This window comes from Thunnus thynnus, chromosome 3, assembly GCF_963924715.1.
Source record: "Thunnus thynnus chromosome 3, fThuThy2.1, whole genome shotgun sequence".
NCBI classification, from domain to species: domain Eukaryota; kingdom Metazoa; phylum Chordata; class Actinopteri; order Scombriformes; family Scombridae; genus Thunnus; species Thunnus thynnus.
In genome coordinates, this window is record NC_089519.1 from 22,132,980 (window position 1) to 22,144,119 (window position 11,140).

The 11,140-nt window shown below is 37.5% G+C and overlaps 1 protein-coding gene across 1 annotated transcript; it reads right to left on the reverse strand.

The window, feature by feature from the left end:
* Positions 1–2,713: 2,713 nt before the first annotated feature.
* Positions 2,714–11,140, reverse strand: gucy1a1 (guanylate cyclase 1 soluble subunit alpha 1). The gene is made up of 8 exons (XM_067584761.1): positions 10,624–11,140; positions 10,308–10,375; positions 9,487–9,575; positions 8,663–9,378; positions 6,270–6,755; positions 4,541–4,684; positions 3,230–3,384; positions 2,714–2,896 (listed from the first exon to the last, which is right to left on the reverse strand). The coding sequence occupies exons 1-8, from the start codon at positions 10,861–10,863 to the stop codon at positions 2,758–2,760; spliced, it is 2,037 nt and encodes a 678-aa protein (XP_067440862.1). The 5' UTR covers positions 10,864–11,140; the 3' UTR covers positions 2,714–2,757.

Consider the following 11,140-nt stretch of genomic DNA (forward strand, 5'->3'; position numbering starts at 1 on the left):
CTGGTGACTGACAGCGAGCCTGTCCAATAGCAGACCAGAGAGGGTCTTACGTAAGCTATTTCTGACCAATGAGAACGACACTACGGTTGTCCAACTGATGCTAGTGGAACTGAAGTCTTCCCATAGTGTCCAGTATTATAGAGCATGTTCTATGAGAATAAGTAATATTATCTGCGTTTTATGACAAGAAGTAGGCTTAACGTGTGTTAAAGAAGTGGTCATTTGTAAAAGTGAATGGGAAAACACATTTCAAAAATAATCTATGCTATTAGATAGGGCTACAACTAATGATTATTTTCATTATCGATTTATCTGTCCATTATTTTCTCGATTAATCGATTAGTTGTTTGGTCCATAAAATGTCAGAAACTGGCGAAAAATGTCGATCACTGTTTCCCAGAGTCCAGGATGATGTCCTCAGATGTCTTGTTTTGTCCACAACTCAAATATATTCAGTTTACTGTCATGGAAGACTAAAGAAACCAGAAAATATTCACATTTGAGAAGCTGGAATCAGAGAATTTGGACTTTTTTCTTTTGAAAAAATGGCACAAAATGATAAATCAATCATCAGACTAGCTGGCAACTAATTTAAAAGTTGGCAACTAATCAATTAATCAATTAGGCCTAATCGTTGCAGCTCTACTATCAAATCATATCAATAATGAAAGTACTAAGGTCCTCAGCAGCAATATCATAAAGTGGAAATGCTGACAAGTTTTACGAGTAAAAGTGGTGCACCTTCCACCAGTGTATATAATATCATATTTGTATTTGTGTCAATAGTAGTGGTGGAAGAAGTACTCATATCATCTACTTGAATAAAAGTAGAAATACTGTTGTCTAAAAATACTCCATTACAAATAAAAGTCCTGAACTCAAAATGTTACTTAAGTATTATCAGCAAAATGTACTTAAAAGTATCAACACTGACTGCTTTTTGCTTTATTATTATAGCATATTCTATTCTTTGCTTTTTAAAAAATCTCTAACAAATACATGTAAGAGCATTTTAATGTTGTAGTTCATCAATGTGGAGCCAATTTTAGATACTTTGAGTAGACTGATAGCAATAATACTGTATCATATTATATGAGTGTGTCATAGGTTATTTTACAATAGTAATAATTAAAATGTATTTGTCAATATAGCACCATTCAGACACTAAAGTAGCTCAACAGTTAGAATATTCAAATATATTTTTTTATATTTAAAATTTTTAATCTCAATAGTAACTAGGAACTATAAGTGGCAACTAAATGTAGTGAAGTAAAAAGAACCATATTTCCCTCTGAAAGGTAAAACAGAAGTATAAAGTAGTATAAAATGGAAGTACTCAAATAATGTAGAAGTATCTATTGAGTAACAGTACTTAGTTACTTTCCATCACACGTCAACAGCCCAATTTAACACTGAAAATCTTAATATAAAATATTTCATATACTACAGAGTCAATGACTGAAGTCAGTTTATGTTAATATTTATTGCGCTTTGATTACATTACATTAATGGTTAAAGCACATCATTATGAGTGATAGGAGAACATTCATTGTATTCTTGTTGTGTCATATCCCCGCTTTATGGGAAAGAAGTGCTATGAAACCAATGTAATAAATATAGTACAAACATGTGTACAGTGAAAAAAAAGTAAAAATGCATTACTTATAGTAGGAAAATGGGATCTTGGAATGCTTCATGTCTAATATATGGAAGTCAAAGTCACAGGTTATTACAAATATATACTGAGCTGGAACCACACACCTCGAAAACAATGTTTCTGGTTGTTTTCCTGTTTCTGGAAGAAATTGTTGACGTGTAAATTCATGTCGAATATACTCAGAGAAAAAGAAACTGACAAAATAAGTACAAATAAACTGTGATCCTGCCTGTATAGCTCCAATAAGGCACCTGAATCAGCTCTGCATCATTTCATTTGATTGGAGGAGCGAATCTCGGTTTAAGATGTCTCTTAAATTTTAATTGTTTGCTTCAGCTTTTTCAAATCATGTCTCCAAATTCTCCACTAAAAACGCACAAAGCCAATTCAGCATTTATGTAGATTTTTCCATCAAGTCAAGGTGCTTTAGCAGGTTCCCACCCAGTCACAGCAGTCTAGACAGATGTGAATGGACCAGTCAGATATTTACAGAACAAAATCTTGATCAAAAGAATCACTCTTTTATAATATCACATTGAGGATCCAGAAACATCCAGAATGCATTTCCATATCATATCTACATAATGCAAGATGATATATTCAGATTTCATTACAGCGCTCCAAACAGTCACTGGCTTTAAATATTTTTGGCAACATTTTGTTAATGTTTCATGTATTTCACACCTCTTAAAAGTTAAAAAAAAAAAAAAAAAAATCATAATAATCATAATCATTCATTGACAGTCTATATCTTAACTCAGGCTTGCAAAGAGTGCTACTTTTATTATCAGTTTACAGAGATGACTCATTCTGGAAGAAAAATGATGGAAGTGAGTATTTCTCTCCACTATAACTGTACAAATGGGTAATTGTACAGGAACAAGACTCATGTTTGACAGCAAACTGACATCTCTGTTATTAAGCAGCCGCAAGATAGATAGACACCGATAGACAATATCATCAATATCTAAACAACCCAAACCAAAATATAGAAGGTGTTTGCACTGTATTTACTGGATTTGTTTATGTGTCTTCATATCTATGTTTTTTGGGGGGGGGGGGTTGTTTTTTTGTTTTTTGGGTTCTGCAGCAGCTTGACTTCATTTCAGAGTCAGTTTTGAAGTTTTAAAGGACGCTTCCAAAAAGTAACAAACACCAGGGATGTCTTCTGGGAAGTTGGCCGGAAGCTCCTGTCTGCTCCTGGGAATGAAGACAAACTCTGGCCGATCCTTCAGCAATCTGGGACAAAGAGCACACAAATAAAGTATGAATCTTAAAACAATGTGGCAAATTATTTGACACAAGAGGAAACACAGAGCTCCTTCTAAAACTTCAGTTTCCTATCCAGAGCACTTTAGTTTTTTTTTTTTTTTTTTCTCTGCAACTCTGGAAACAAATGATACCATCATTCAGTACTAGCTCATTGAAATGTGAGTGCTGTTTATTTAAGATGATGAACATTTCCTTGTTTTTCAGTCTTATAGTCAAATAAAGTGTTTTGAGAGGTGAGTTAAGAGTTAGTATTCTAAGTCTAATTGCAAATGCAGGCCTGAATTAGCAGTCTTGTGTCACCTGTGGGTTGTGGGGCTGATGTTGATTTTTCTCGGTTGGCTGCAGGATTCAAACTTGTTGGCCAATGTGACATTGTTCCCAAAAAGGCAGTAACGTGGCATCCTCACCCCAACTACACCGGCCAGTACTGAACCAGTGTGCAGGCCGATACGCATCTGGAAAAAAATGCAATATTCAACATGATTCAGTTTTTTATTCATAAATAATGCACTTTGAGTGAATTGAAGGTTTCTACTCCACTTTATAACCGCACAGTATATGAGTGGCATGAAAGGCATTAATACAGCTCCTGTATTTGTTCTGCATCTACAAATCAATTTCTGTTTTAAATAATAAAAATATAACTCTGGAGACATTATATATGTTTCTTACTGTCAACAATTCCCATGAAAAACAAGGTAACTGATTTTTCTGTTCACTCAGATCAGCTCTGATAAAATGGCAGCTGTTAGTTTGTTGTGGTGCAAACAAAATTCTAATTTCTAAATACTTTATTATTTTAGGTTCTTGATTTAGTAGATCTACTTAAAATATTTGCATAATTAACATTTTGAAGCATAATGTAGATTGTTGATTTCTTGATTTATTCACTGGATCATATTATTATGCAACGTTCTGGCTTGAAATTAGAGCTTCAAAGGGAGATTTTTGTGTCCCCCTTCTGGCAGTGAGAGTAATTGCAAAAACACTGTTCGACTCCGATGCTACTGTTGCCGCTGTAAAATGGTGGATAAATTTATTTTTTTAATTTTTTTAATCCACATTTCATTTTTATCCACATTCAAGTTAACAGAGAGCTAACCGGAAGTTTATAGTGCGCATGCTCTGCCCATAGAGCATCCGCAGTATGCATTCATCCAGCCAGCGCGGGAATGTCAAACCCGACACCAGAATAAAAACTCTGGTATGCTGTGAAATACAGAGAGATTTATCTGTGATAGGCTTAATCAGCATTGTTTAAACTCGTTTGGTGAAGGCTTGAATGTAAGGGATGTTCATTTATAGTAAAAGTTCTGCACTGCAGTTATAATCAGGCAGTACTTTAAATTGAGGAAACATACTATCTACTACTTTATAGGCAAAGGTCCTAGGATGTCTTATAACTCTAAACTCATAAACTTTACACTTTACTTCTATGACAGCAACCATTCTGTTAGAGTTGACATCATTTCTTTTCAGCCTTTCTTTTTAAATGAGAACTCTTGATATGAAAATCCTTTTTGAATGTAGCACACTTTGAACTTGCATCATTGGAAGTTATATCATCACGTTGAATGAGGAATATAACAGTGGGCAGTGCTTGACCCTCACCTGTATTGGTTCTCCAGTTGGCGTCATGACTTCGCCTGAGAGCTCCATCATCTTTAAGGCCATGAGTGCTATTTGGACAGCGTGAGTCTCACTCTCCTTGTGTAAGCCACCAGCTACACAATACGCATCACCAATGGTCTCCACCTGAATACAGTGGATGATCATTAAAATGATTTCTAACATGAACGGGAAAAGGTTTTCAGAAGCTGTTTGTGGTCCCTCTCACCTAAAGTCAAGGGCTTTCCTATCTGTCAATCTAAGCTCACATACTGTGCTCGACCAGGAAGTTAAAACTGTATTCAAAATGTATTGTGTCATGAAGATATCCACCTTGAACAAAATGTCAAATGTTAAGTGGATATTTATCAAAATCTCTTAACAATCTGACTTGTTCTCCATCTTGCAGTAGAAGACAGAGGGTTGAAAAATCAAGGAGTAATAAAACTTAGACTGTAATAGTACTTCATCCTTTGCCATATTTAAGAGTCCTTTCTTCTTATTTTTCTTTCATGTAAATCTGGACCGGAGAGCACTCAAAAGCTATGTGGCAGAGACAAAGTGAAACTATTTTTAGGCACATACATGTGGAGTGGAAACAGGGTCCTGAAGGAACCTCTGACTTCCTAGCGTTTTACGAGATATTTGTCAAACATGCTGCTCTCTCTGTTATGCTTCCGTGACACTTTGATTACATTATCCAACCTCCCTGCAGATTAGGAGTCTTTGGCAGACACGAGGGTAGTTGTTTGAGCTGCAGTCACAGTCTGTCTTTTGAATTTGTTGAGGAGCACTGTATCATTTTGTTCAAATTTTTAAATTAATGGAGGAATTTGGTGCAAATTACTTGGCCGGATCTTATGTCAATCTTATGCTACTACCTGATGTACCAGATAATTGATCTGTCATCAAGAAACAAAATCTTTGTGTTTGAATCTGTCAGCTACTGTAGTTATATACTTTTGAAAATCTTAACTTTTTGCTTATTTTTTCAGTGTTGTCAGCAGTAAAAATGGTTAATGGAAAAGGCAAATTCAGGCATTTTTTGTGAGTTACAGGCAGGGCCAGAGCTACCACAATCAGAAATATTACCAAGGCCATGTCCTTGGTAATATTTCTGATTTTACAATTTAAGGGTGTTCATGACATGAAGACGAGTATACATGTGTTTGTTTGTTGTTGTTTATTCCGATGTTTTTTAGGCTAATATCTTAAAATTTCACTTTTAATTAAACGGATTTCATATTGTCCTCCACACTGACATATCTGGTAGTGTAGAGATGGCTTTGAAACAATATTTTGTGAGATAAAATTACACAGAAATTATAACAGTTCTATGAATAAATCAAATCTGACACCTGATTTTTTAAAATACTAAATACTATAGCTACAAAGTTCTTACAGAATTTGATCAAAATAATTTGTAAAATTCAATTAAAACTAGAGATTTTTTAGCAGAAACTATTATTTACAAGGATAAAAAAATATCATTGCTATGCTGTAAAATGGATAAAATATATAAAAATAGTCACTCTCTCTTGTAAATTTTAATTTGAAAATGACGTAGTGTTGCACCACGTCATTCACCTCAGGAGATTGTTCACCAGCTGATGTTTCTGTTTTTTTAGCCCCATTAAAGGACCTTTCATAGTGACACCTAAATGTTTTGTTTACATTTTGACATTTTGTGATGACATGAGCTTAACTGTCTAATGTCGTTCCATTAACCTACCTTATAAACATCAAGCTCTCCACATTGGTGGTCAAACCTGGTGTACAACTCATTGAGCATGGTGATCACTTGCATTGGGGTACAGCGTGAGCAAACAGCCGTGAAGCCCACGAGGTCAGAGAAGAGCATCGTGACTCGGTCAAACTTCTTGGCCTGGACCGTTTGGCCCTGCCACAGCTGCTGCGCCACAGTGCCAGGGAAGATGGAAAAGAGGAGGTCAACCGTCTTCTTCTTCTCCTCCTCCAGTGCTTGGTGAGCATGCTCCAAGGCTGCTTTGGCCTTCCCCAGCCGCTTCTTCAAACCATCCTGCGCTTTGGCTTGTTCACCGACCAGGACTACATCACGCAGTGCATTATGAACGGGGATGTCTGACAGGTAGAGGCCGCTGCCTGTTAGCTCCTCCAGCTTGTCCACACACGGTGAGCCCAAGAACAATATGACGTTCGACTCGGAAACGTAGATCATCTGGCCTTTAAGGTCCATGAGCTGAAAGGAAAAATCGGTTGATGAGAAAAGTTAATTTTGGTGGAAGTTAGTAGGAATCAGTCACAATATGAACTAACTGCTCTTGTTGCTTATTGACTTTGTTTTTTTGAAGGTAGACTGATTAAGATGGATGTGTAGACTACATCCTGCAACAACAGTCTCATATTATTTTCTTTAAGTACAAATTTCCCACAGCAAAACCAAGATTTTTCAACCATCTTTAAGGAAGAAGGAAAAAATTCCTCAAGACATTCATAGAAATGTAAACATTTGAGAAAAGGAAAAGCAAACTTATTGTTTGCATAGTATTTATGAAATGTCAGCTATATTTGTCAGCCATTGCAGCCAATGAAGCCAGAAGGTTTATTTGAAAACAAAATCCCATCAAACCCAAGTACATTTTGATTTCCCACACTGCCGGTATGTCAATGTTGATCGGTTAGTGCACAGCTTTGGTCCAGACTGAAATAACTCAACAAATATGAAACTTTATGCAAACATTACTGGTCCCCAGAGGATATATCCTATTGACTTTGTTGATCTCCTGACTTTCACTCCACCATCGGTTCCAAGTTTGTCCAATACTTTGGTTTATGACAAAATATACCTTCAAAATTAATGACATTCCCATCAACCTCAACTGTACTTTGTGTGTAATGCTGCTTTGCATGTTACATGCGTAACTGAAGTACTGAATTTCATTATGAGTGATACAAGAACAACAACAACCTTATTCATTTGTCATGTAATAACTGACACCATATTTGGATTCACTGTTAAAACCAAAAACTGAGGTTTAAAAAAGTGTATGTATCTAGAACTGCAACAATTAGTCGATCTATTGATTAGTTGCCAACGATTAAATGATTCGCCAACTATTTGGATAATCAATTAATTGTTTTGTTTACTGTTTTTTTCAAGATAAAATGTCCAAATTCTCAGACTTCAGCTTCTCAAATGTGAATATTTTCTTGTTTTTTTAGTCTTCTATGATAGAAGAACCCAAAGATATCCAATCTTTGGGTTGTAGACTGTTGTGGACAAAACAGGACATTTGAGGACATCTCCTTAGGCTAGGAAACAGTGATTTTTCACCAATTTTCTGATATTTTATGGACCAAACGACTAATTGATTAATCAAAAAAATAATCAACATATTAATTGATAGTGAAAATAACTGTTAGTTGCAGCCCTATATCTTTGTCGTAGCACCTGAACAATTTCTAACATCATAGTTTAACTTCTGATTCTTATTCAAAGAACGACCTCTGGCCAGTTATTACATTTACTTCACCACGACTGCTAGAGATCAAGAGCAAAATTCAAAATTCAACTGCTGACCTCGCTTTGTTGTCATTTGTTGATTGTTAAACCAACAGTATCCTTGTGTGGCATGTTGGCCACTTCTGTTGACATTTCAGTTGTGTTTGTGCACAGTGGACTTGTCAGCTGAGTAATCCATTAATTTCTACATCATTGAGCCTCTGCTTAGTGCTGATTTTTCACCTGTTTTATTTGGACTGCAGCCACTAAAGGTGCACCTCCCTCTGTAAGACTGGTGTCTATAGTAAGTGGAATCATCTCTGACTGAATGTCTTTAGTCATTATACCACTGTCATGTTTACTCACTGACACTTTCATTTTCTCGTCATGGCGACCAGTTGCTGTGCACCCTTACATAAATGGCATGAGCATGGCTGTGCCTTTGATGGATAAAATGGTTTGACATTTGCTTCTGATCTCCGCTGGGGCTATAATGTGGATCTCTACCTCAGGTCAAGTGCACACAAGTACACCACTAATAAGCTGGACTGCTTATAAACAGGCTGACGGGAACATTTTTTTCCACCTCCTTAGTCACTGACGTCACTTTTTTTAGGCTATATCTCACATATATGTCGACATACCTTCCCTGTGTTATCTGTGGTGGAAACTCCATGCTTGATCCGAATGATGAACTGTGTGTTCAGCATGGTCAGGATACCCTGAAAGGTACATTTGATCTGGGGGGAGACAATAGAGAAGTGTTCTTGGAAGGTAGCAGACCGCCTCAGTCCATCCTTCTTGGTCAGTCTCTTCCTGAGCCCGTGTCCTATTTGCACCAGAACCAAGTCCTGGTCCAGGATCAGATGGAAAGGGAAGATGGTAGAGAACAGAGAGGTAGGAAGGGTCCCAGCTGAGGTCGCCCGCAATGGACTGGGGCTAAGATTTTTAGCATCCTTAACTACAACTGTGTACAGAAGACTGGGCTGCGGGCTGGATTGCAAGATGCTGTCTTTAGCACTGGGGGGATCCATCAACACATCCACAGTGGTGTGATACAGCAGGCGGGCAGCTGCTTTGATAACTCCAGGGAAAAAGAGCTCAGTGGTCAGGCAGGGGTTGAAGAAGTAGACAGTAAGCAGACCCGGATCCTTGTCTAAGCACAGCACAGAAGGTTCATTTACACAATCCTCTCTGTCCGGGTTGGGTGGCGTGCTGCTCTGTTTCAACAAGACATTGAAGCTGTTCAGGAAGTCGTGAAGAGCTCCCCCCACCACCCTCAAAATGTGTCCGTCCTCCTCGTAACACATGTTGAAGAGCTCCTCGCCAAGAGCAACTTTCAAAGCCTCCATCGGGATCGCTGTCAGATGCATGAAGGGAAACAGGGGAAGGTGTAAGGCCCACATGACCTAGGACTTCACAATACACACAACGTATTTCATATTATGATTTTCAGATTTGACATTACCTGTTTTGGTCGAGTAAATGTTCATCATGTCCATTAAATGCTCTGGTTCATCGCTGCAACTCTGACAGTCTGTACAACAAGTTACTGGACTGGAGAGACGACAAATAGCAAAAAGTTAGACATGTAAACCAGACCAAATTTAACTAAAATAGGCCTACATCAGACTAGAAATGTAACTAATCATTATTTTAATTATCAAATATTCTGCCGCATATTTTCTCAATTAATAAATGAATAATTTTTTCTGTAAAATGTTATTATTCTCCAGAGTTCAAGGCAACATCTTCAACTGTCTTGTTTTGTCCTCCCAACCATCCAAAAACCCAAAGATATTCAGTTTATTATCACATGTGCCAAAGAAGCAGCTCAGAAATGAGAAGCTGCTACCAGCAAATGTTTGCCAGTTATACATGAAAAATTACGGAAATGATTAATTAATTATCAAAACAGTGTGTGGCCAATTCATTAATCTGCCAATTCTTTTACTATAGCTTCAGATCAGACCATATTTAGAGGAAAAGTACGCAGAATTTTTCATTGTCTGCTATAGTCGTGTGTTTTTCGGCATATTTATAAGTGTTTCTTTTCATTTATATGAGTATTCACAGCAGCTTGAGTCTGTATCAAGCAGGAGAAATTTGTAAGGGATCTTGAGGCAGCTAAACAGTAGGCCAACAGTGAAATTGGTTGTTATGAGTACACGCTGTTGTAGCAGACGCCCAATTTAAGCAGTAGTAATCATATTTGTAGCGGTCAAGCAGGGGTGTAGTTGCTACTTAGGTCTTAATGGCATCTTAATTAAAGAAAAAGACACATTTTACCTTTCAGAGTCCCTGTTTTGGACTGATAGTGTCATCATTCGTTGGAGGGCAGTATGCAGCCTTTGAAACTGTGTGATAAAGTGTCCAGCAAGTTAAAGGTTATCGTCTGACTAACATGACTTAAAAGCAGCTTTAATTATACAAGCACCAATCAATTGAAAAAGCAGGATCAAAAGAAAACATCTGGTATTTCTCACGTGGATAAACAGGCGTGCTGTCTATGTCTTGCAGGCGAGACTCATGAGACATTTTTTTTTTTATAAATATATGTAAAACATTGTAGTTGCTTTCTGAATAATGATACATTTTAACTCACCTCGGGACATGCCAATTTTCGGATGCTCTCCCCAAGTGTATGTAGGTTAACTTTGCCTCTGCTTGTCTTCTGTCGAGGTAGAGCCTCACCTTTTTTTCCGTGCACGTCCTTAGAAATAGGTAATAAATCCGCGGCGTCACTTGAGCGCTCCTCAAAGTCTCCGAGCTCATTGTTTTTAGCGCTGCTGGAGAATGGACACTCTCCCGATATCTTCAATTCTTTCAGCTTCGTGCAGAACATCTTACCCTTGCTGTGATCTCTAGGCTTCTCTCTCTCAGTCTTTTATTATTTTTTAAATTTTTTTATCTGATTTCGGAGGGAGACAGACTTGGTCGAGCAGCTGCGGTCTCCGGGAGAAATTCCATCATCTGGTGTGCTCATCCAGGATTTACCTTCCTCTTTGCGAGCAGCTGATATAAATGATCAGCACCAAAGCAAGAGACCACATACAATATTCACTGAAACCTGCATGGGCAAATGATGGCAGGGAACCATCCTTACCAAAAGCCAATGAGAA

Excerpts from the sequence above, each read along its gene's own strand:
- gucy1a1 (XM_067584761.1), bottom strand. The coding sequence starts at position 10,863 with ATGTTCTGCACGAAGCTGAAAGAATTGAAGATATCGGGAGAGTGTCCA. Across the intron at positions 6,756-8,662 it reads CCACAGATAACACAGGGAAG|CTCATGGACCTTAAAGGCCA; the intron begins GTATGTCGACAT and ends TTTTCCTTTCAG. Across the intron at positions 3,385-4,540 it reads CAACTGGAGAACCAATACAG|ATGCGTATCGGCCTGCACAC; the intron begins GTGAGGGTCAAG and ends ATTTTTTTCCAG.